The sequence below is a fragment of the Ahaetulla prasina genome, chromosome 2, assembly GCF_028640845.1.
Source record: "Ahaetulla prasina isolate Xishuangbanna chromosome 2, ASM2864084v1, whole genome shotgun sequence".
NCBI lineage: Eukaryota > Metazoa > Chordata > Lepidosauria > Squamata > Colubridae > Ahaetulla > Ahaetulla prasina.
The window spans coordinates 291,943,907-291,968,920 of NC_080540.1; the positions used below are offsets into that span (position 1 = coordinate 291,943,907).

Here is a 25,014-nt window from a genome sequence, read left to right on the forward strand (position 1 = left end):
GGGGGAGGCGCGCTAGACCTGATTTTTATCTCTGGTCAGTGGGTTAATGATCTGGATTTAGGAGATATAGTTAAAGAACCAGTGTCATGGTCAGATCATTTTCTTCTTCGCCTAGACTTTCGGACCGCCGCTCACCACCGCAGGGAGACGGAGCCAATGCGTTGGTTCCGTCCCAGGCGCCTGATGGACCCGGAGAGGTTCCGGACGGAGCTTGGGCCGTTCCCTGAGGATCTTACCCACGGCACGACTGAAGAACTGGTTGCGGCCTGGGGCTTTGGACCGTGTCGTGCCTTTGCGGCCTCTGACCCGGCGTAGATCTCAATTGGCTCCCTGGTTTTCCGAGGAGCTGAGAGAGATGAAACGCCGGAGAAGACGCCTAGAGAGTACTTGGAGGTCTAGCTGTTCCGAGGCTGATCGGACACTAGTGAGGTCCTTTACTAGGACCTACCTAGTGGCAATGAGGGAGGCGAAGCGTTCCTACGTTTCCACCCTCATTGCATCGGCAGATAACCGCCCGGCCGCCCTGTTTCGGGTGACCCGTTCCCTCCTCCATCAAGAGGGACGGGATGACCCCTTACAGGGACGAGCTGAGGAGTTTAACGGTTATCTATACGATAAAATCGTTCAGCTTCGGGATAGTTTGGACCAAGATTGCGATGATCCAGCTGAGATGACAGAGACACGTCTTGTTGAGGTTATTTGGGATGAGTTTGATTCTGTGGCTCCCGAGGACATGGACAGGTTGCTGGGGAGGTTACATGCAACTACATGTTTACTGGACCCGTGCCCTTCCTGGTTAGTGCTGGCTGCTCAGGAAGTGACACGAGGCTGGCTCCAGGGGATTATAAATGCTTCTTTGATGGAAGGGGCCGCCTTGAAAGAGGCGGTGGTGAGACCTCTCCTCAAGAAGCCTTCCCTGGACCCAGCTATTTTGGGTATTTGCCGTCCAGTCTCCAACCTTCGCTTTGTGGTGAAGGTTGTAGAGAGTGTGGTTGCATGGCAGCTCCTCGGCACCTGGAGGAAACTGTCTATCTAGACCTGCTCCAGTCTGGCTTCCGACCCGGTTATAGCACGGAGACGGCTTTGGTCGCGTTGGTGGATGACCTCTGGAGGGCCAGGGACAGGGTTGTTCCTCTGCCTTGGTCCTATTAGATCTCTCAGCGGCCTTGATACCATCGACCATGGTATCCTGCTGCGCCGGTTGGAGGGATTGGGAGTGGGGGCACCGCTTATCGGTGGTTCTCCTCCTATCTCTCTGACCGGTCGCAGACGGTGTTGACAGGGGGCAGAGGTCGCCCCGAGGCGCCTCACTTGTGGGGTGCCTCAGGGGTCGATTCTCTCGCCTACCCTGTTCAACATCTATATGAAGCCGCTGGGTGAGGTCATCAGTGGTTTCGGGGTGAGTTATCATCTGTACGCTGATGATACTCAGCTGTACTTTTCCACCCCGGACCACCCCAACGAAGCGGTCGAAGTGCTGTCCCGGTGCCTGGAAGCTGTACGGGTCGGGATGGGGAGAAACAGACCCAAGCCCAATCCCCCCAAGACGGAGTGGCTGTGGATGCCGGCACCCCGGTACAGTCAGCTGCACCCGCAGCTGACTGTTGGGGGCGAGTTAGTGGCCCCAAAGGAGGTGGTTCGCAACTTGGGCGTCCTCCTGGATGGACGGCTGTCTTTTGATGAACACCTGGCGGCCGTCGCCAGGAGGGCCTTTTACCAAGTTCGCTTGGTTCGCCAGTTGCGCCCTTCCTTGACCGGGATGCCTTATGCACGGTCACCACGCCTGGTTACGCCTAGGCTGGATTATTGCAATGCTCTCTACATGGGGCTGCCTTGAGGTGCACCCGGAGGCTGCAGTTAGTCCAGAATGCGGCTGCGCGAGTAGTAACGGGAGCCGCCAGGGCTCCCACGTGACATCGCTGCTCCGTAGCTTGCACTGGCTTCCTGTGGTCTTCGGTGCGCTTCAAGATTTTGGTAACTATCTTTAAAGCGCCCATGGCTTAGGACCCGGTACTTACGAGACCGCCTGCTGTTACCTTTGCCTCCCACCGACCCGTGCGCTCTCACAGAGGGGTCTTCTCAGGTGCCGTCCGCCAAACAGTGTCGGCTGGCGGCCCCAGGAGTAGGGCCTTCTGTGGGGCAGTGACGCCTGAACGAACTTCCCCTGGCCTGCGTCAAGTGCCTGATCTTCGGACCTTCCGTCGTGAGCTCAAAACATATCTATTTATTAAAGCGGGACTGGCATAATTTGGGTTGAATTTTAAATTGGGTATTCTTAATATTTTTAAATTTTTAAATCTAAATTTTAATAATCAGCCTTTAAAATTTGCTCTTTTTAAATGTTGTTTTAAATGGTATATATTTTGTTTTTATTTTGGCTGTACACCGCCCTGAGTCCTTCGGGAGAAGGGCGGTATAAAAATTTAATAAAATAAATAAAATGAAATAAAATAAATGTTAAAAAGAAAATACAAAAGTATTGTTAAAAAAATCAAATGTTTGCAGTTCTTCTGCCTGAAACAGAATTTGTTCTGTCTTTGTACTTAAATCTCCTGGATTTAACATCATATAGCAACAGCAATAGCATTTAGACTCATATACTACTTTACAGTGCTTTACAGCCCTCTCTAAGCGATTTACAGAGTCAGCCTATTGCCCCCAACAATCTGGGTCTTCGTTTTACCCACCTTGGAAGCAGTGGTGGGTTTCAAAATTTTTTACTACCAGTTCTGTGGGTGTGGCTTGTTGGGCATGGCGTGGCTTGGTGGGTGTGGCTTGGTGGGCATGACAGGGGAAGGATACTGTAAAATCTCCAATCTCCTGTAAAATCCTCAATCCAGGGGAAAGTTACTGCAAAATCCCCATTTCCTTCCAATCAGCTAGGACTTAGGAGGCAGAGAATAGATGGGGCTGGGGCTAGTCAGAATGTTTACTACCGGTTCTCCAAACTATTCAAAATTTCCACTACCGGTTCTCCAGAACTGGTCAGAACCTGCTGAAACCCACCTCTGCTTGGAAGGAGGGAAGGTTGAGTCAACTTTGAAATTCAAACTGCTAAATTGCAGGTAGCCAGCAGTCAGTAGCCTGTAGTACTGCACTTTCACCACTGCGCCACCGTTGCTCATATAGACCAGGGGTGTCCAACACTGAAAACTTTAACTGTGGACTTCAACTGGCTGGGGAATTCTGAGAGTTGAAGTTCCACAGGTCTTAAAGTAGCCAGTTGGACACCCTGATGTAGATTGTCCACTGGAATATTATGGTCTGTTCTGAGGACAGTTAATACAAGAAAAATTCTGGGAACAGACAAAAGAAAGAAAAAATCCTACGATTAAAGGTAATCCTCGACTTACAACAGTTCGTTTAGTGACCGTTCGAAGTTACAACAGCAGTGGAAAAAGTGACTTATCAGATGTTTGGCAGCTGACTCATATTTTTGATGGTTGCGGTAGCTTGGGTCACATGACCACCTTTGCGACCTTCTGACAAGCAAAATCAATTTGGAAGCCAAATTGTTGTTAACAACTGCAGTGGTGCACTTAACGGTGGCAAGAAAGGTCATAAAATGGGGCAAAATTCATTTAATATCTGTGTCACTTAGTGAGAGAAATTTGGGGCTCAATTATAATCATAAGTCGAGGACTACCTGTATTTGCAAAAAAAAAATATAAGTGAACACCTTTTCTCTGATTATCTTTGCATTTCTTGTTCTAGTTTTCCTTTGCTACACGAGAAGGGCTAGAAAGAGATATTTCCAGGGCTGCCTATATAACCTATGATAATAATGTTTGAAATAACCTTGTTTAACTTCAGATGCTTAAGGCATTATGGCCTTTTTACTGTCCCTGAATATGTCATCAAGTCATAAGAACTGCAGCCCTTACTTATGTGGGAATGAGCTGCAGGGGAATACATTCACTCTGCTTTGTACCAAATACCTTGAAAGAACTAAGCACATGCTTAATGCTTCTGCGAGCGTCAGTTGAACCTGTTCATAATTTTAGATGCATGTATTATGGCCCGTATTCCAGATATATTGTGGGGGAAAATAGAAGGACGAAAGAGCATTAGATAACATTTGCTGCCTTGAGTTATTTATAAAAAAATAATTAAGGCGAGTAAAAATAAATCCCTAAAGGAAAATATATGATTGGGAAAATGCTGTGTTTTTCAGGGATACGCACCTCCACCTAAAAATGGAATTGAGCAGAAGAGGCCTGGACGTCCGTTGAATATTACATCATTAATTAGACTTTCCTCTGCAGTGGCAAACCAGATTTCTATATCCTGGACATCTGAAATTGGAAAGGTAAGCTGTACACAACAAGATGGTTTCTCTCCCCACTCCCCCCCTTAAGTTACTATGGTCCTTTCTGTATCTGCTATAGATCAGTGTTTCTCAACCTTGGCAACTTTAAGATGAGTGGACTTCAACTCCCAGAATTCCCCAGCCGGCAAAGCTTTGCTGATTGGGGAATTCTGGGAGTTGAAGTCCAACCATCTTAAAATTGCCAAGGTTGAGAAACACCGCTGTAGATTAAAGTTAACAGTGTTAATTTTTCACTACATAGTAGAACTCACTCATTCTTTTATGATTTTCCCCTTGTAGAATTACTCAATGTCTGTGTATCTCGTGCGCCAGCTGACTTCAGCAATGCTGCTACAGAGATTAAAATTGAAGGGTATTAGGAATCCTGATCATTCTCGGGCACTAAGTGAGTAAAGCCGTTCTTGCATATATATATTTTTCTGATTTCAGAAATCTGTTATTAGGCTCCAGTTTTCTCCAGCATATGTACTCAGGTGAAAGCAGTTGGGTACCAAAGTATACTTGGGAGGTCCACATAAATGTGAATATTTCTCTTACTGTCTTAACAAGATTGTAGCTGGAATAAAATGATGACTTTTGTTTTAGAGAAAGCTGAAAAGAGATGAAACATAAAACAGACTAAAAAAGTTTCCAGGCAACTTTTAAAATGCAAAGAGATTAAGCTTAAACAGGTAATTTTCAGCTTACGATCAGAATTGAACCCAACATTCCCATTGCTAACCTATTTCTCCTCTAGATAGAGGCAGCACGTTACAGGTAGTCCTTGACCTACGACCACAATTGAGCCCAAAATTTCTGTCGCTGAGAAATTTATTCAGTGAATTTTGCCCGATTTGATGACCTTTCTTACCAAAGTTGTTAAGTGAATCTCTGCGGCTGATAAATTACTAACCTGGTTGTTAAGTGAGACTGGCTTCCCCATTGACTTTGCCGGTCAGAAGGTCGCAAAAGATGATTATGTGCCATTGGGACACAGCAAACGGTTGTAACTATGAACCAGTTGCCAAGCATCTGACTTTTGAGAACATGATCATGGAGATGCTGCAAAGGTCGTAACTGTGAAAAACAATCATAAGTCACATTTTTCAGTGCCATTGTAACTTTGAATGGTCATTCAGCGAACTGTTGTAAGTCAAAGACTATCTGTAATTGTATACTGGGAGCAGCGGTGCTATTCAGCAAGTTCTGACAGGTTCTGTAGAACCGGTAGTGGAAATTTTGAGTAGTTTGGAGAACCGGTAAATACCACCTCTGGTTGGCCCCAGAGTGGGGTGGGAATGGAGTTTTTGCAATATCCTTCTCCCACGAGTGGGGAGGGAATGGAGATTCTGCAGTATCCTTCCCCCAGGAGTGGGGAGGGAATGGGGATTTTGCAGTAACCTTCCCCTGGAGTGGGGTGGGAATGGGGATTTTGCAGTATCCTTCCCCCAGGAGTGGGGAGGGAATGGGGATTTTGCAGTAACCTTTCCCTGGAGTGGGGTGGGAATGGGGATTTTGCAGTATCCTTCCCCTGCCACGCCCACCAAGCCACGCCCACAGAACCAGTAGTAAAAAAATTTGGATTTCACTACTGACTGGGAGGCAAGCATTTATTTGTATGGCAAGGTTTTTCAAAAGTTATACCACAGAGCTTCATTTAAAAAAAAAATGTTGGATTTTCGAATGATAAGCAGGTGAAGCAGAACTTTTATTAACCACTGTATTTAATGTGACAGTCATTTTGCATTTTTAATACTTCTCTCTCTTTTTTCCCCTCTCAGTTAAAGAAAAACTCACTGCTGACCCAGATAGTGAAATTGCTACAACCAGCCTCCGGGTATCACTGATGTGTCCTGTAAGTAAAACTAGGAGAAAGTTCTCAACTTTTTTTTTTATTAAGCTTCTATCATAAAAACACATTAATAATTTGCCAGTATTATGGGGAACATTACGTGGAATACATACTTTCTGCTTGGACTTCAAAGCTTCCTATAATATTAAGAAATAAATAAGTTGAACCCTTCTTTGTGGCAGCTCCTCAAATATTGGAAGATTGCTAGCATGCCATCCTTGTCCTTCTTTTCATTAAACTAAGATATACCCAATTCCTGCAACTGTCCATTGTATTTTTTTAGCCTCCAGTCCCCTAATCATCTTTGTCGCTCTTCTCTTCTCGCTTCCTATTTAATTTTAATTATCACTACAAATAAATACTGTCTGGGTGTGGAATTCTGAAAGTTGAAGTCCACACATCTTAAAATTGCCAAGATGGGAAAAAAATCATTTCTCCAGTAATTAGATGTGAACCCGGTCTGTGGGAGATGCTCTAATTTAGATCCTTGCATTTGGGGGGGATTTGACCATACGTCCTAAACGAGGACCTTCCATTTTATTTCCTGAGAATGGAATTTCTTCTTCTTCCCTGTTCTCTTTCTATCCACCTGGGTCTCCAGCTGGGGAAAATGAGACTGACAATCCCCTGCCGTGCTGCCACTTGTACTCACCTGCAGTGCTTTGATGCCGCTCTCTATCTTCAAATGAATGAGAAGAAGCCGACCTGGATCTGTCCTGTGTGTGACAAGAAAGCAACATACGAGAATCTCATCCTGGATGGGTAAGAACCCAGATAAGGGCTTCCTTCTAAGCTTGTGCGATGAAGTTTTATAGGTAATAGCTGATAAGCTGGCATTGCCCAGGTATTTATTTATCCCAATCCCTATATTCTACAGGGAACAGCGTTTGAGTTATTTAGCTGGCATCTCCCCCCGACAACTTGCCCTCTTTGCTTGAAGCTGAGGGCCTATGGTGTTCTGTTTTTATTAAGAACCAATTCCAGAGGGAGCCCCCTTGTGGAGTACTGTGAAGCTGTTACCATGGCAACTCCATTGTGCTGTACAGTAGAAGCCATTTTAAGGCACAACAGGCTGTATCTTAACAGAACTTGAATCCAAAATGCACACTATCACTGTCAAAAGTACTGTGATTTGACACTATAACTATAATTCATTCCTTTTCATATCAGTGACCCAGGCATTCCAGAGTTATGCTGGAACACACCCAGACACACACACACACACAGACACACACCTCCCGAGGGGTGTTAGGGGTATCCTACCCTCACAGTTTTTTCCAGAGAGTAAATCATCTGTGTACCAAGTTTGGTTGAAATTGCTCGAGGCGTTCCAGAGTTATGCTGGAACGTATGTGTGTGTGCGCGCACACTTACGCACACACACACAGAGCCATTTATATATACATATATAGATAATTGTAATAATGTAATAATTTTCTTCTTCAGATTACAAAAAGCAGTTGAACCCCAGTACTAAAATTTCCCACTTACGCTTAAATGAAAGACATTTTAAATATAAGGCAGGGTTGTATTTTTTTTAAATTTTTTTTAAAAAGGAAAGAGTAGACAGGAAAAAAAACCACAAAAAAAATAATCTTAGCTTCCCTATCTATTCCTGATTCCCTTTAATAATAATAACTTGCAGGTGCAACAATATGCATGTTCATAATCGTGTCTGAGTTTATGTGCAGAAACTACAACTCAAAAAAGGGTAAAAGAAAGAAAAATAATTGAATTAACAGCTAATTAAAATAATTTCCATAAAATAAGATACTCCCGCTTATACACTGGTGAATCAGCCATACATACTTGTGTTTTCTCCCAAAATAAGACATCCCCTGATAATAAGCCCAATTGGGCTTTTGAGCGCATGGCAATAAGGCCAAGTGTTCAGGGTTCCAAAAAATATAAGACAGGGTCTTATTTTTAGAATAGAATAGAATAGAATAGAATAGAATAGAATAGAATAGAATAGAATAGAATAGAATAGAATAGAATAGAATAGAATAGAATTTTTATTGGCCAAATGATTGGACACCCAAGGAATTTGTCTTGGTGCATATGCTCTCAGTGTACATAAAAGAAAAGATACGTTCATCAAGGTACAACATTTACAACACAATTGATGGTCAATATATCAATATAAATCATAAGGATTGCCAGCAACAAGTTATAGTCATACAGTCATCAATGGAAAGAGATTGGTGATGGGAACTATGAGAAGATTAATAGTAGTGCAGATTCAGTAAATATTTTGACAGTGTTGATGGAATTATTTGTTTAGCAGAGTGATGGCCTTCGGGAAAAAACTGTTCTTGTGTCTAGTTGTTCTGGTGCAGTGCTCTATAGCTGCTTTGAGGGTAGGAATTGAAACAGTTTATGTCCAGGATGCGAGGGGTCTGTAGATATTTTCACGGCCCTCTTCTTGATTCGTGCAGTATACAGGTCCTCAATGGAAGGCAGGTTGATAGCAATTATTTTTTCTGCAGTTCTAATTATCCTCTGAAGTCTGTGTTTTTCTTGTTGAGTTGCAGAACCGAACCAGACAGTTATAGAGGTGCAAATGACAGACTCAATTTTGGGGAAACACATAGAAGTATGAACATTCTCCTTTCTTAAGAAGAGATGGAGATGGGGCAAACTGTTACTGGTGATTTTCTCTTAAAATCTTCCTTTTTGCTGTTTGCCTTTGAAGATTTAGATCACGGGTGTCCAACCTTGACAACTTTTAAGACTTCACAATATCCAGAATTCCTTATTGCTGACTGTATTAAAGTTGCCAAAGTTGGACAACCCTGATTTAGGTCATCAGTAGACTTGGCTCCTGGCCTGCTGAACAAACCCTTTCTGAAATATCTCGAGAAGGCTTGAATAGCGGGTTCGTCGTCTGGATATAGTGGAATAATAGTTGTAGCAACGTTGCAGAGGGGAAACTATGTTAACATTGCCAGGGGGTTCTGCCTGTCCATCATTTTGTCTAGATTCGTTCATAGCTTTAGTGCAGGGGTGTCAAACTCGATTTCATTGAGGGCCACATCAGGGTTGTGTTTGACCTTGGGGGACCGGGGGGGGGGGAGGAACTGTGGCCAGGGTAGGCACGACCAGCACTACTATTAATCTTCTCATCGTTCCCATCACCCATCTCTTTCCACTTATGACTGTATGACTGTAACTTTCTTGCTGGCAATCCTTATGATTTATATTGATATATTGACCATCAATTGTGTTGTAAATTGTTGTACCTTGATGAATGTATCTTTTCTTTTATGTACACTGAGAGCATATGCACCAAGACAAATTCCTTGTGTGTCCAATCACACTTGGCCAATAAAATTCTATTCTATTCTATTCTATTCTATTCTATTCTATTCTATTCTATTCTATTCTATTCTATATCACTTGTGTTGGGGGCTCTGTTGTGGCCCAAGTGCTCTGCCTCCGAAAATGGGCTCCCGAGCTCCATTTTTGGCTGCAACGGCCTCCTGCAACCCTCTGCCAGGAAAACTGGAGCTCGGGAGGGCTGCCTGCGGCCTATCTGCCTGCGGCCCTTCCGAGCTCCAGTTTTCCTGGCAGAGGGTTGCAGGAGGCCGTTGCAGCCAAAAATGGAGCTCGGGAGCCCATTTTCGCTGGCAGAGGCACCGCGGGCTGATCCTTTGCTGTTTCCAGGGCAGCCCCATAGTCCAGATCTAAGCAGGCCAAATCCGGCCCCCGGGCCTTGAGTTTAACACCCCTGCTGTAGTGTCTCAATATGTGCCTTGCGATAGAGGGTTATACCTGAATATATACCTGAGTAGTAAGGGTTTAGAGTGAGGGTGGAGGTTCGTTCTCCAAGCTTGTGGGGTGATTTCCGAAGTTTCGTTACCAGGCTAGGCAACATCTTCAGAGTTTAAAGTAACGGTACCAGCCTGGTAACGAAACGTTTGGGAGCCACCCCACAAGCTCGGAGAACGAACTTCGACCCTCAATATCTGCCTTTTTAAACCACCTCTATAAAGATGGCACTCTTCCCCTTGTGTGCACAAACAATTGAAAGATAATGGGAAAATTAATTTTGTCTTCGGGTAAATGTATTGCTACGAAAGAGCTCCTAAAAATCATACAGATAGTCCTCGACTTAACAATGGTTCATTTAGTGACCGTTCAAAGGTGCAACATCATTTTAAAAAGTGACTTGTCACCATTTTTCACACTTACGACCATTGCAGCATCTCCATGGTCACGTGATCAAAAGTTGGATGCTTGGCAACTGACTCATATTTACGATCTTTGCAGTGTCCCGGGATCATGTGATCGCCTTTTACGGCCTTCTGGGAAGCAAAATCAAAGGGGGAAACCAGATTTGCTTAACAGCCGTGCTACTAATTTAACAACTGCCGTGATTCACTTAACAATTGTGGCAAGAAAGTTTGTAAAATGGGGCAAAATTCACTTCACAACTGTCTTCCTTCGAAACAGAAAGTTTGGGCTCCTGTGGTCGCAAGTCGAGGACTTCCTGTAGTATATATATATCAGTCACCTGTAATAGGTAACTAGTAGTTCATGTGAATAATAACTGCTGAATATGGGAAGGATGCTCCAGAGCATGGGTCTCCAACCTTGGCAACTTTAAGACTTGTGGACTTCAACTCCCAGAATTCCTCAGCCAGCTTTGCTCTATTCTTTGCCAGCTTTACTGGTGTTGTGCCTCGTCCTCCCTCCTCTCCTCAGCCGGGCCTCTCCCACCTCCTCCTGGGCCTGCTATCAGATTCAGAGTCTGATAATGAAGAGGAACGGCCTGGCATGCCTCCAGCCCCCAGCCCTGGCACCATGCCCGGACAGAATGTCAGGAATGAACAAACAAACCTCACTCCTATAGCGTGTGAGCCAGGGAGCCAGCCACGTGCAGGGAGCAGGGAGCCAGCCACGTGCTGGAATTACCGGCAGCAGATCCAGAGGAAGAGAACCCACAGTGGGAGGATCCCCGCTTCCGGAGATCTGAGAGGCGATGTCAGCAGAAGGAAGGGTGGGGCAGGTCTGGATAAGTGCTGAGTCATGGAGCCACACCCCACAGCCTATATAAAGGATCAGCTTGAGTCAAGCAACTTTGAGTCAAGCAAAGTCTCATCTGGTTTGCTGAAGTCACAACTTGGATTCCTGCCTGCCCTGAGAAATCTGAAAGGAATTTGGCAAAGCTGCAGAGGCTTCGTGGCCACGCTTGATACAGACTTCCTAGACCCGGTCGTCGGAGGGGGAGGGGGACACGACATCTGGCTGAGGAATTCTGGGAGTTGAAGTCCACATGTCTTAAAGTTGCCAAGATTGGAGACCCATGCTCCAATCCCAAGGAAAGTATCTGCACAATTAATGAAAACATGCCAGTAATGTTTAATGTGTCGTTTTCCAGGCTCTTTATGGAAATTTTGAATGAATGTTCAGATGTTGATGAGATCAAGTTCCAGGAGGACGGTTCCTGGTGCCCTATGAGGCCCAAGAAGGAGCCTTTGAAAGTCGTTAGCCCACAGTGCCCCAAAATGGAAAGTAAGTAATTTGTAGTGATTTGTTTTTTCTGTTGGGCTGGGAAGTTACCCCTGCTGATCTGGGTTGAACTTGGTACTCCTCCAGGTTTTTTGAAGGACAGAGACCTTAACACACCCTTCCTGGAGCACAACAAGGTTAACAGAAGTGGAAGGGAAGGTTTGAAATGGGCTGCTGGCTGAGGCGAGTGGCTACAGCCCTGAATATTATAATATATTAAGAGAGGAACTGCTGTCTTAACCAAAAAGCTTTCTTCCTACTGGTGGGTAGAGAAGGTCTTCTTCCTAAGTTCCCTGCTATTTCAGTTTGTTTATTTTTATTGTATTTATTTATTTATATCCTGTCTTTACAAACACCCCAAAGTGAACATATCTAACACATCTTCCTCCTGTCTCCACAACAACCCTGTGAGGTGGGTTGGACTGAGGGATTGGTCCAAGGTCACCCAACTAGCTTTCATGGTTAAGGCGGGACTAGAACTCTCAGCCTCCTGGTGATTGGCCCAAAGTCTCCCAGCTGGCTTTCATGGCTAATATGGGACTAGAATTCACATTCTCCTAGTGATTGGTCAAAGACACCCAGCTGGCTTTCATAGCTAAGGTGGGACTAGAACTCACAATCTCCTGCTTTCTAGTCTGGCCCCTTAACTACTACACCTAGCTGGCTGCTATTTTGACTCTTTTTACTGACATCTGTCCTAGAGTCCACAAACACTCCCAAGGAGTCTCCTTTCACTATATTTTTTATTAATTAATTAAATGAAGCAAAAAAAATAAAACCCCAAAAAACAAAACCAAGAAACAGGAAAAGTACATCTATACAAAATAAACTTTGCACTACAGCAAAGATTGAAATAACGCTACGATGATGAAAACTTATTTTCTGGATGACTACAGAATTGTAAGGCTTTAATATAAATGGTGTCCCATGGTGGAATTGGGTATGAATAATTTTATGAGCCAAAGTTTTGACCAAGTGAAAACAGTAACAATTTTTGCACCTCAAGAAGAAACCTTTGCCAGTACCCGGAGACTTCAGCTAGTCCAGAATGCAGCTGCGCGGGTGATAGAGGGAGCTGGTCGGAGCTCCCATATAACACCAATCCTGCGCAGACTGCACTGGCTGCCTGTGGTCTTCTGGGTGCACTTCAAGGTGCTGGTTACCACCTTTAAAGCGCTCCATGGCTTAGGACCGGGTTACTTACGGGACTGCCACCGTTTGCCTCCCACCGACCTGTGCGCTCTCACAGAGAGGGACTCCTTGGGGTGCCGTCAGCCAAGATGCTCCTTGATGGGTCCTTGATGCTCTCCGAGTTTGGTTTTATTCTTGCAGACATTTCATTACCCAACTAGGTAACATTATCAGTACTAGAAGGGAATGGGGTTTGCTCTCTCATTACATACTAGTCAGTGGCTTGTTCTGTTAGTGCTGGTGGGTCCTCATTTGACCGACCTTGGAAGGACGGAAAGCTGAGTCAACCTTGTACAATTGCTCTTCCCCCCCCCCAGTCCTGCACTCTCCAGGTTCTGCCATGATCAGTAAGCAGGGCTCGACTCCCACTGGCGAGGTCAGCAAGAAAAAAGTGGACGTCATCGATCTCACCGTCGAAAGTTCTTCTGACGAAGAGGAGGATGCCCCGCCCAAACGGAAATGCATATACATGTCGGACACACAAGCAAGTCCCACAAAAGGGTTGGTTCATTTCCCTCTTTGTAGGGCACCCTCAGGGTTGGATGCTTTGGATTGGATCATAGATGGATAGTTGGATCAAATTATATATTTCATTTCCTAAATTTTTAGTTTAGAAACCAAGTTTAGCCAGGCGAGGGTCTTCAGGGGCCATCATCACAACTGGTAGATCAGCTTGGATGAAGCTTCCCAGTTTACCAGTAGAAGAAAAGACAGATGGTCCTTGACTTAAGGCCACAAATGAGCCCTACATTTCCGTTGCTAAGTGAGACATTTGTTCAGTGAGTTTTGCCCCATTTTACAACTTTTCTTGACAGTCATTAAGTGAATCAGTGCAGTGGTTCAGTTAGTCACCCTGTTAAGTGAATCTAGTTCCCCCATTAACGTTGCCTGTCAGAAGGGCGCAAAAGGTGATCACGTGTCCCCAGGACACTGCGACCGTCATAAATATGAGTGAGTTGCCAAGTGTCTTAATTTTAATCGTGTGACCACGGGGATGCTGCAACAGTCATAAGTGTGAAAAATGATCATAAGTCACTTTTTTCAGTGCCCGTAACTTCGGACGGTCACTAAACAAACTTTTGTAAGTCGAGGACTACCTGTGTTTGTAGCTCGGGGTTGAACTGCGAGCTCCTTGGTGCTCTCTGAGCCTGGTTGTTTCCTTGCAGATGTTTCATGACCAAAACTAGAGTAACATCATCTGTGAATCCTTATCATCCCTGATGATGCCACCTACTTGGGTAATGAAATGTCTGCGAGAAAACAAGCAAGTTCAGAGAGCACCAAAGACCCCACAGCTTCTTAAGTTTTATAGTGGGGTCTTAACACCTGCTATATTTTCCTGTATGAGAACTCCAGACATGGGTATCACTCTAGTCTTCGGGGTTTATGGACTGGGTTCAAACTTGTAGAGACGCCCCCTTTGCAGAAACACTCCCACTTTCAACTCAGTCCTGAGCTCATGAGGAACGTTCTGGGTTTGCTCGTGTGTGTTTTGAATTTGGCTGGAGTTTGGAGTTTGATTTGTGCTTTGTTTTCTTTGGATTCTCTTCAGAATTGAAGCAGCTGAATGAGTAAATTCAGCTATGTTTATCTAGGCGTTTGATGCCTTTAATTACATGGGATTCCTTTGCTGAGGGATTGTGTGTGTGTGTGGGGGGGGAGGCTATCAGTTGGAGATCAGCTGGGGAGCTGCACACAATAGCACTGCAATTAAAGGACAGTTTCCTTTTTTGTCTCCATTTTAACCTGCTGAATCAGGCAGTGGACTCTTGATTGGATTTGGAGCACTTGGTGGAAAGTGCGAGGGAGATTTAAATTGAGCTGCTGCGCCCACGTGGTTGCCCTTTCACAGGGAGATTCAGAGCCATGGGAGGAGGCCTGGGAGTAGAATGGCCTCTACTTTATTTGGGTTACCCTATTAGACTCAAAATTGTGAGTATGGGGTGTTTTTTTTTTGTTTTGTTTTGTTTTTTGCTGGAATATCCACTAATTGTGAGGGAAGGACCAAGGGCTTGAGAGCCATATTGGTAGCCACCCTGGGCTAGCCGGTGTGGCGGCCATTTTGAGGGCTGGCTGGGCTAGCAAGTATATGGAAAAGAGGCTATCATAGGGCTCAGTTCTCGGCCCTCCAGCACAGCATCGGCCTTTGGAGTGTGGCGTGAGGGGCCCGGAGCCTGGCCTGGGGCCGGGGCCAAAAGAAAACACTGCAAAAAAAGAGAGAGAGAAAAGAGGCCTGATTTAGCCTGAAGTAGCCGGTTCCAGGCTGCATGGCTTGAGAGATTTTTAGCTCAGTGCAGGTGATCTCGACCTGCAGAGAGGGAGTGCCAGCAACTTAGGGTGTTGACCCTTGTAATTCTGCTGGGTTCTACGTATTGTTGCTGGCTATTGATGTATGTACATATACATTTATATTTATTATATGAAATTGGTAATAATAATAATAATAATAATAATAATAATAATAATAATAATAATAATAATAATAATAATAATAATAATAATAATAATAATAATAATAGAAATTTAAAAAAAGAATGGAAATAGATGAATCTCAAACAGGATTATTATGTGAAGGTCCTAAGAAAATGCTGATCAGGATTACAAAAAGAGAGAGAGAGAGAGAGAGAGAAATTTCATGGAACTATGAAATGTGCTTACTTCTATGTATATTTATTTCTATATGTGTTCTAGAGATATGGCGTCGGACGCTTCCCTTAGTGACCAGATGGAGCTCAATGATGCTTCTCAATCTCAGGGAGCTTCCACCAAAGGCTCGAAGAGCCGTTATCATAAGACAAGGAATGGCAGTTTGGAAGCGGCTGCAAAACTCAGAGCAAAAGCTTTGGCGCTTAAACGGGCTTCTAAGGTGCAGGAGAAGGCGGAAAAACGCCGTCAAAAGGTGCTGGAAAAACAGGTACAGGGGAACATCAAGGAGGCTGCTAAGTCCAGATCTATTCGGGATCAGGAGCAGTCTATGGAAAAGGACCCAGCAGTGGAACCAGGGCCTTCTACCAGTTTTCAGACCAGGGCTCTGTTGCCCGGGTCATCAGGGGGCGACTCCAGTAAAGGAAGGGCCAGTTCTACACCTGTCACCTTGGTAGCAACACAGGGGAATAGGCAAACCACAGGCCCGGAGACAGAAATTCCTGAGTTAGTGCAGCAATGGATCGCGGAGGCGGTTCAACGGGAGCTTGAGGCCAGCAAACGCCTCAATAGGCAATCTGTCCTTAGGGCAGAAGCCCAGTCACAGGATAAGGGTCAGGTAGAAGAGGCGCCAGCAGATGAACATGTGGGGTCGCGTTCTGACAGTTCTGATTCGTCCTCAGAGGCGGAGAGTTCCGGGTCCATGGAGGAGGACCAATGGGAAAAGGAATTATCTGAGGAGGAAGATCTCATGCCGGACCAGCCCATGTTTAAAGGGCTGTTCAAACCTCATCTTTTTAAACCCTTGTTGAGTAAAGCTAAGGCGGCTACTAAACAGAGGGTCTCATGGGAGCAAGGGGGCGCCCGCCCAGAGCAGGATCCTGTGGACCTGTGGTTTTCTGAACCAACGGAGACGAAGACGGTTCCTGCTCCTCAATTATTCTTGGAGATGATTAGGAAACAGTGGGAAGCCCCGGGCGTATTCCCGAACATGTCCTCCCATGAGAGACGGTTTTTTAACACGGCTCCTGACCTGATGGAACTCTTGAGAGTGCCTGAGGTGGATGAGCCTGTTTTGGCCCTGGCTTCCTCTTCGGCCACCTTGGTTGAACCAGAGAAAGTTTTGAAGCCAGAGGATAGGAAGTTGGAGCAGGCCCTCAAGAGGGCTCATCAGGCGGCTGCCTGGGGTATAAGGGCGGCCACAGCAGCATCCTTTTTCACCAGGGCTGCACTCCTGTGGCTCAAACAATTGCAGGAGAGGGTGCCAGTGACTGATCAGAGGGCGCATCAGGATTTCAACAAGATAGTGGCGGCTGTGGAATACACGGCTGATGCTACTATGTCCTCAGCAAAATTCGGGGCAAGGTCGATTGCATCTTCGGTCACCGCACGAAGGCTTCTTTGGTTAAAGAATTGGCAGGCAGACACAAAGCGCAGATGGCGATTGGCCTCTGTGCCATTTAAGGGTGCAAAGTTGTTTGGTGAGGCTTTGGAGCCCCTGTTGACGGAACCTAAGGAGAGGAAGAAGGTGTTGCCAGCCTTGTCAAGGAGAGGGGATACCAAATTTCCCTCCTCCTTTCGGAGGTCTTATTTTCGCCCCTATTGGGGGTCGGCCTTTGGCAGATATCAGAGAGGTTTTCAGGCACAGGGAGGCCAGTCTGGCCACTATTATCAGTCAGGGGAGGGATCCTCTGACGGGCAGGTCCCGCAGTCAGTCACGGCGTCCTTTTCATGGGAGGGGCAACAGCTCCTTTCACAGGCACCGCTGATGGCAGGTATCAGGCTCCCATTGGTGGTTGTCTAGGGCTGTTCGCCGACCAGTGGGAGAAAACGACCTCCGATTTATGGATAAGGGAGACCATCTCATCAGGTCTCTCACTAGAATTTCTTGCACCCCCCACCCCCGAAGGTCTTGTTTCGTTGTCTCAGGTCTCGAGATGCCGCAAAAAGAGAGATCATGGACATCGCGGTTCGGCACTTGCTGGACATCGGAGGTGGAGCCCGTTCCAGTTCACAAACAATGGAGCGGTTATTACTCAATATTGTTCATCACCCAGAAGACCTCGGGGGGGGGGGCGGTGACCGATTCTCAACCTGAAAGGCCTAAACAGGTATTTGAAGTATCGGAGGTTCAAGATGCACTCCCTTCGGTCAATCCTGGTGAATGTCTGGCAGGGAGACTTCTTGACCTCCATAGACCTTACGGAGGCATACCATCATGTTCCGATAAATCAGAAACACAGAAGGTTCTTGAGGTTCTACTACGACGGCAAGCATCTGCAGTACCGAGTGCTTCCGTTCGGGCTCACCTCAGCCCTAGGGTTTTCACGAAGATCCTGGAGGCATTAGGAGCACTTCTCAGGGCTCGTCCAATATGGATTCAAGCCTACCTGGACGACATTTTGGTGCAGTCAGTCTCTCACAGGCATGCAGTAGAGGATTTGAGGGACACAGTGCTTTGTCTGTAGGCTCATGGCTTTTCCATCAACATGGGAAAGAGTCACCTCATTCCCACAAATCTGCTGTTACACCTAGGGGCGGTGATAGATAAGCTGAAGGGTCAGGTGTTCCTGTCTCCAGACATGCTTCAGAGCATCAGGGACCTGGTTGCTCAGATTCGCTTGCAGAGGGCAGTTCCACTATTGCTACTGTCATCTCTGTTGGGCAAGATGATTTCCTGCATAGAGGTGGTCCCGTGGGCAAGGTTTCATGCCAGGCCTCTACAATGGTTCTTGTTACCGTTCCAGAGGTTGGACAGGGACACGTCGCAGTTCAAGGTCAGGGTCGCGGGGGACATTCTACTGTCTCTGCACTGGTGGACATCCAAGAACATGGAACAGGGCTGCCATTTTTTGGAAGGGGACCGCATCACAGTGTCAACGGACGCTAGTCTGACAGGCTGGGGGGCTCATTGTCTGGACCAGGTGACCCAGGGCTCTTGGTCAAGGTTGGTGACACAGACGAGCATAAATTGGCTGGAGATGAGAGCAACCAGGTTGGCGCTCAAACATTTCAAGAATTGTCTGAGGGGTCGACATGTGCTCCTCATGATAGACAACATCACGGTGAAGGCTCATGTCAACAGGCAGGGAGGCACTCGATCCAGGGGGCTCATGGTGGAGGCAGATCACCTTTGTCGCTGGGCCGAGCGCGATGTGGTTTCCATCAGGGCGGAACACATTGCGGGGATAGACAATGTCAGAGCAGATTGGTTGAGCAGGGCACCTCTGGATCTTGCAGAATGGAAACTGGATCCAGAGTTGTTCGGGGAGATAGTGAGGAGATTTGGACAGCCGGTGATCGATCTGTTTGCGTCTCTGGCGAACCATCAACTTCCTCATTATTTCTCCAGGTTCCCAGTGCCAGAAGGGGTCAACGCCCTTCGACTGCCGTGGCCCAGGGGTCTACAATTGGCTTTCCCTCCGATAGTCCTCAGGTAATTGGTCAGATTCTGCAGACCAGGGTGCAGGTCATTCTGGTGGCATCATATTGGCCCAGAAGGCTGTGGTTTGCGAATCTGGTGCGCCTGTCGGTTGCCCCACCACGGAGGATTCCACCTGACAGGGTGTCTCTCAGTCAGGGGCCGGTCTTTCACCCAGGGCCCCAGTGGTTGCACTTGACCACGTGGCGGTTGAGTGGAGAATTCTAGAAGGACGGAATTTCCTCTCAGAAGTGATAACGACATTGCAGGCGGCCAGATGGCCATCTACTACACGAATTTATGACTCCACTTGGAGAACTTTTGTGATTTGGTGCACTGGTAGGAGTATTCAGCCAACCAAGGTAAAGCTTCCGCAATTGTTGCAGTTCTTGCAAGCTGGATTGAATAAAGGGCTGGCACCAGCGACATTACGTAGGCAAGTGGCAGCAATAGTGTCAGTGTTAGGTTGTGGGGGTAGGTTGTCCGTGACACAACACCCAGAGGTAAGGAGGTTTTTGAGGGGGGGCGACCAACTTGAGACCGGCAGTGGTTCATCGTTACCCTACCTGGGACCTTCAGAAGGTTTTGCAGGCACTTTCCAAGGCTCCCTTTGAACTTATTAGGACAGTCCACCTCAGTGTTTTGACCTACAAGACACTGTTTTTGGTAGCCATCACATCGGCCCGCAGGGTTTCGGAGCTGGCCGTGCTTTTGGTGCGAGAAGACTTATATGTTTTCCACTCCGATAGAGTGGTTTTGCATTTGGATCCGGCCCTTGTGCCAAAGGTCAACTCCTGGTTCCACCAGGCCCAGGAGTTGGGTCTTCCGGATTTTTGCCCTAATCCATCGCACGCAAGGGAGCGTGTTTGGCATACTCTGGACGTATGACGGGCTCTGAGGGTTTACATCAAAAGGACTAGGGATTTCCGATAGACGGAGGCCCTTTTTGTGTCATTTCTACCATCTACCATGGGACAGAAGCTTTCCGCTGCAGCGATGGGCAGGTTGCTCAAAGCCACCATAGCCAGAGCCTACAAGGCTCAGTCTTTACCAAGGCCTAGGGCTATTGTGGCAGATTCAACAAGGAGTGCGGCCATGTCAACGGCCTGGGCCGCACAAGCATCGGTGGAGGTGATCTGCAGGGCTTTTGGCGGCTTTTGGTCGGAGAGTTCTACAGCATGTGGTAGAGATGCCTGAAGGACATGACCAGACGGCTTCCCACCCATGAGGACTGACAGCTTGGGTAAGTCCCATGTCTGGAGTCACGAGTTTTCATACAGGAAAATGGGTGTTGTTCCTACCTGATACACCCCTTTTCTGATGAGAAGGAATGACTCGAGGCCCATCCTAATAAAGGGGTCTGGTCAGGGAGGTGTTCGTGGGTGTCGTTACAGGTGCAGTATCCTGGACCCTCGTTGGACATCGTTGAAAGTGGGAGTGTTCTGAAAAGGGGGCGTCTCTACAAGTTTGAACCCAGTCCATAGATCCAGAAGACTAGAGTCTTCTAAAGCAGGGGTGTCAAACTCGATTTCATTGAGCGCTGCATCAGGGTTGTGCTTGACCTTGCGGGGCCGGGTGGACGTGGCTGGGGTGGGCACAGCTAGCTTGACTTCAGTTGTGTTGGGGGCACCTGGGGGGAACTGGGGGGATCCATTGTCTCTAGCAAAACCAGGGAGAGAGCCAAACTTGTTCTGTCCCTTCCCTTCCTCCCCAAAACAATGCACCAGCTGAGGCTGTCTGCCAGCAATTTATTTACACTTCACCGGGTTTCTTCTGGCAACGATAAGTTCTGGCAACATTCTTGTACGTGCCAGCCAAGTCCTTATCAAGTAGTAGCGTGCTGACAGACTGTTGCCAGGGCAACCAGGAATCTGCAGGAAGATCTAAAGTACTCACAAGAAATCCCAGCCTTCAGTCTGAAGCAGTCAAAGAGCCAGTAGTCCGTAACTTTGTCCGACACAAGGGCCTACAGAGCACTCTCCCTGCTTTTATCCCCTGTGGGGTGTGGCTCTGTGACTCAGCACTCCCTGGGCCTGCCCCACCTTTTCCTCTTCTGCACACGCTTATCTCGGCGTCGCCGTTTCGCATCTAGCCAAGATTGATCCTCAGCAGCTGGTTCTTGGGGAGTTGCCAGGGAGGAGGAGGGGTTGGGGGAAAGAGGCCTTGCCAGCTCCTCCTCCTCCTGGCCTGCAGTTGGAATCTGGGACGGTGCCAGGGAGGAGGAAGGTTCGGGGGGTGGGGGGGGAAGAAGGCCTTGTCAGCTCCTCCTCCTCACTCTCCGAGTCATCCGGCTCCAGGAGGCCAGGCCCACGGGGCGGAGCCACAACAAAACCCTTGTCCTCCAGAGGAGTCTTTCCATCCCTCTCAGGCCACCCGGCGGACCCCTGGATGGTGACGCAGGCTGTCCAGAGCCCTTTCCTGTCCCTTCTTGGGTGCTCAAATGCAAAAGGGGAAACATTTCTCGATGCCTCCTTGCCTTATGATCAAATGCCAGTTTTGCTAGTAGTTTGTTTTGCTAGCGCTCTGCCAGCAAAAACGGAGCTCGGGAGGCGCGTGGGTATCCCTCCCAAGCTCCATTTTCAGCTCCAACAGCCTCCTACAGCACTCTGCCACCAGGTTGTAGATCAGCACTCGGTTGGCCTGAGGCAGGCCGAGGCACCATGAGACAGTCTTTGGCTGTTTCCAGGGTGGTGCTGCGGGCCAGATCTAAGCACCCCGTGGGCTGTATCCAGCCCGAGGGCCTTGAGCTTGATACCCCTGTTCTAAAGGGTGACCTAGATGAACCTGTACAAACAGGAGGCTGTTAGTTTTCCATCCTCAGAGCTCTTTTTCCATTGTGTAACTTTTTGCGAGCCCTTCTGCCTGTCACAAGGATGCCCTTGTGCTCGGCTTTACTCCACACCTGCATTTCTTTCCATAGCTCAGCAGTGGTTTTACTTTAAAATTAGCCATTCTTAAGAAATCCTCATGGCTCTGAGATGTTAGGAGATCCTGTGGCATTGGTTTTCCAGGAAACAGGCTTGGTTTCATAGTTTTTATTACTCATAAAGGAGAATATTTGTAACTCAGGATTGAAATGAGAAGTCCTTGGTGCTCTCTGAGCTTGGTTGTTTCCTTGCAGATGTTTCATTACGCAAACTAAGTAACATCATCACTGCTAGTCATTATTTATTAGTCATTTAATAAAGGCATCTTTTTTTAATTATAGCTTTGCATTTTTAAAATATATTGAGAGTTAATTATAGCATTAATACCATAATTGTTAATTATTTTAATTATGGCAGGATATAAGAGTGATTAATAAAATCATTACTGGAGACTCTCCTGTTTAACAGATATAAATTCAAACGTGACAAATTTGTACTTCTTCCAGTGACCTACACAAGTGCTTTGGTGTGATATTGTGCAGTTAGTCTGTCGTGCCTGGTGTGCCTGGCGGCCTGGGGCTGCCATTTCGGTGGGGAACCAAGAAGCCGGGATTGCCTTTTATTTGGGGACCGGAAAATGACACAGCCACTGTGATGCTAAACCCACCGAACCGCAGAGCCCACACCAGACCTGTCACCACTGCTGACATCAACACTGAACAGCTGTTGGGCGGCCAAGTGGCTGAAACAAAGATGGACACTTGTGTGAATGCGCACTGAGTGTGACTGACAATGGAACTCTGCTGGCCTCCCTGCTCCATTTCTACTGACTCGGCTTAGGGAAGAATAGAGGGTGGGGTGAGTGCATGGGTGGCTGGGCAGGGCTAGGGAACAGTTTAAAACGGTGGAACAGTTACTGGACGGTTAGTCCTGACTTTGAATTTCCTGTTGATGGATGTCAGTTCATGCTGGTGTTTGTGAGGGAGATTAAAAAATACTCAATTCGGAACTGCGTTTTGGTTTTTTTCCCCCTTAAGTTTACATCGGAACCTGACAGGACGTCAGGACTCACCATTTAATTAAACATATGGCAGAGGAAACGGAGCCAAGCCTGGAGGCTGCAGACTTGGTGGAAACTATGGAGCCAACGAAACCTGCCCCTCTGGAGATCTTACTGGTGCCTTCAGAAGATCCTTCCCAGGACATCCGGACCAAGGAACATCCAGGTCCCAAAAAACCCCTAGTCAGTTGGGAGGCCTCAGAAATCTTCCAGGGTATAGGCCCAAAAACCGGGCGAACAGGAGAGTGGTGGCTGAGTTCCTCGGGGCCTGTGGGATATGGGACCCCTCTATCCCCGTTATTCCCTCCAGGAGCCATTTCACCCAGTGAAAGGAGCGATGTATCTTTGAGGGTGAATGGAGTCTCTCCACAGCAGTAAGCAGCCCAACAGTGGAAGTACTGAGAGAAAAATTTGGAGCTGCTAGCATCAGAGAGCAGAGTCCTAAGAGAGGATGAAATGGGAAATGGGGAAGGAGAGGTGAACCGCCCTCCTCTTGAGCAAGGGCTTCAGAACGCTTTCGATTTGGTTAGCCCAAACCCACACTATGAAAGGCCTGGACAGTTAGGGAGGTAGAGCAGAGACCGCACCTACTATCCAGCTTCCCTGTGAAGAGTGAAGAGATGGGCAGGCTGTTAAAATATGAGAGCCAAACCTCAACACTTTCCTGGCCTGCGGCAGTGCATGACCAAAGATCATTAAGCCCTTGGGACCCACCGGCCCTGTGAGTGTCCTTTGATGGTAGTCCAGATAAAGTGGCTCTCTTTTTGGGCCAGGTGCTCAATCACATGGACTGGTATGCTCACTTATATATGTCCCAATGGGCCATGATGATGGCGGTAGCAGCGATGATAGGAGAGGCAGCTGACTGGGTCGCAGACCTATACAGTGACCATGCTGCGAAACTAGGAGACACCGGCATGTTCCTAGCAGCTCTTCAGGAGCGATTTGAGGACAGCACCAGAATCCAGCAAGCAGAGAGGGAATTGTTGGCGGCCAGGCTACATGGCAGAGTGGTGGCTGAATATATCAAGGAGTTTCAAAGGCTGTCCGGAAAGCTGCGAGGATGGTTGTTAGGTTGTTGGTACACCATTTCAAAACTAGCCTTGATCACACGTTGGGGCAGGCTTGTGTGTACCAAGGCCTGCCTCCGTGCATGGCAACCTGGTTCCAGGCTGCCACAGAGCTGGAAGTGGAGTTACGGGACGATAGACCAAGAGGGGACTGGATCATGCAGCCCTGGAAAGCCCCAGACTGATCAGCTAGCAATTATCCCAGAGCACAACTAATATTGATGACAATAACCGAGAAAATCACAAATCCCTGGCTATCAATAATATGCTTACGATGTGTGAAGCTGGGCCACCGGGCGGTTGACTGCCCTGAGGCAGGTCCCAAAAACCTCCATTGGGTACCTCGGGGACGCAACAAGAAATGGCGAGGAAAACAATCGCAGCAAACAAGTTCATCAACCTCGGTTGGGACCGGAGCGGAAATGAGAGGCCAAACTGATGAAGAACTCAACACTGGTGGGAGTGATGACGATGGAGAGAATGATCCCATGGCATGTATGGCCATCCAACCCTTTGTGGTCTCAGTGCTGTTAACGGCACATAGGTACCAAGAGTGTAAAGCCCTGATTGATTTGGGCTGCACCCATTGCCTCATGAGTACAGCCGTTGCAGGCAGCTTAGGAGTAAAAATCCGGAAAATGTTAATGCCCCTAAGCTTTGAGCAAATAGACAGCTCCCTGTTGGGTGGCCGACATCTGACACATATCACTGAACGGATCACGTTAGGAATAGGACCACACCGAGAGATCATACATTTCATTGTAGTCCCAAAAATAATGTAAGAAGTCATTCTAAGCCTGGCCCAGCTCGATAAGTGGGACCCGGTGATTAAAAAAGGGGGGGGGGAGATTGTCAGCACCTGTGGATAGAGGTTGGGCCTAACCCAACACCACATGAAACATACACCCATACCCCAGGAGAAGGGGGATCAGAAAGGGGTGCTATGGAGAGGGCTAAGCCAACGGGTGAACTAATGGCTTTCCCTGCTGTATGCAGGGACTTGAAGGACATGTTTAGCGAAAAGGAGTGTGATATACTTCTTCCCCACCATCCCACAGTGCGATAGAGATACTCCAGGGGACCCATT

General features: G+C 47.3%; 1 protein-coding gene across 10 annotated transcripts in view; it reads left to right on the top strand.

The window, feature by feature from the left end:
* PIAS2 (protein inhibitor of activated STAT 2) overlaps nt 1–25,014 on the top strand; it is a 96,037-nt gene that overhangs the window by 19,654 nt on the left and 51,369 nt on the right. For 7 of the 10 annotated variants that reach the window (XM_058171059.1, XM_058171055.1, XM_058171056.1 and 4 more), the window contains 6 exons: nt 4,175–4,309; nt 4,610–4,715; nt 6,091–6,164; nt 6,763–6,923; nt 11,545–11,678; nt 13,184–13,367. In XM_058171059.1, coding sequence (XP_058027042.1) covers nt 4,175–4,309; nt 4,610–4,715; nt 6,091–6,164; nt 6,763–6,923; nt 11,545–11,678; nt 13,184–13,367 — 794 coding nt within the window. Of the gene's footprint in view, nt 1–4,174; nt 4,310–4,609; nt 4,716–6,090; nt 6,165–6,762; nt 6,924–11,544; nt 11,679–13,183; nt 13,368–13,425; nt 20,174–22,303; nt 23,649–25,014 lie in introns of those variants that run through there. The other 3 variants (XM_058171061.1, XR_009153656.1, XR_009153655.1) reach the window with 3 other exon arrangements.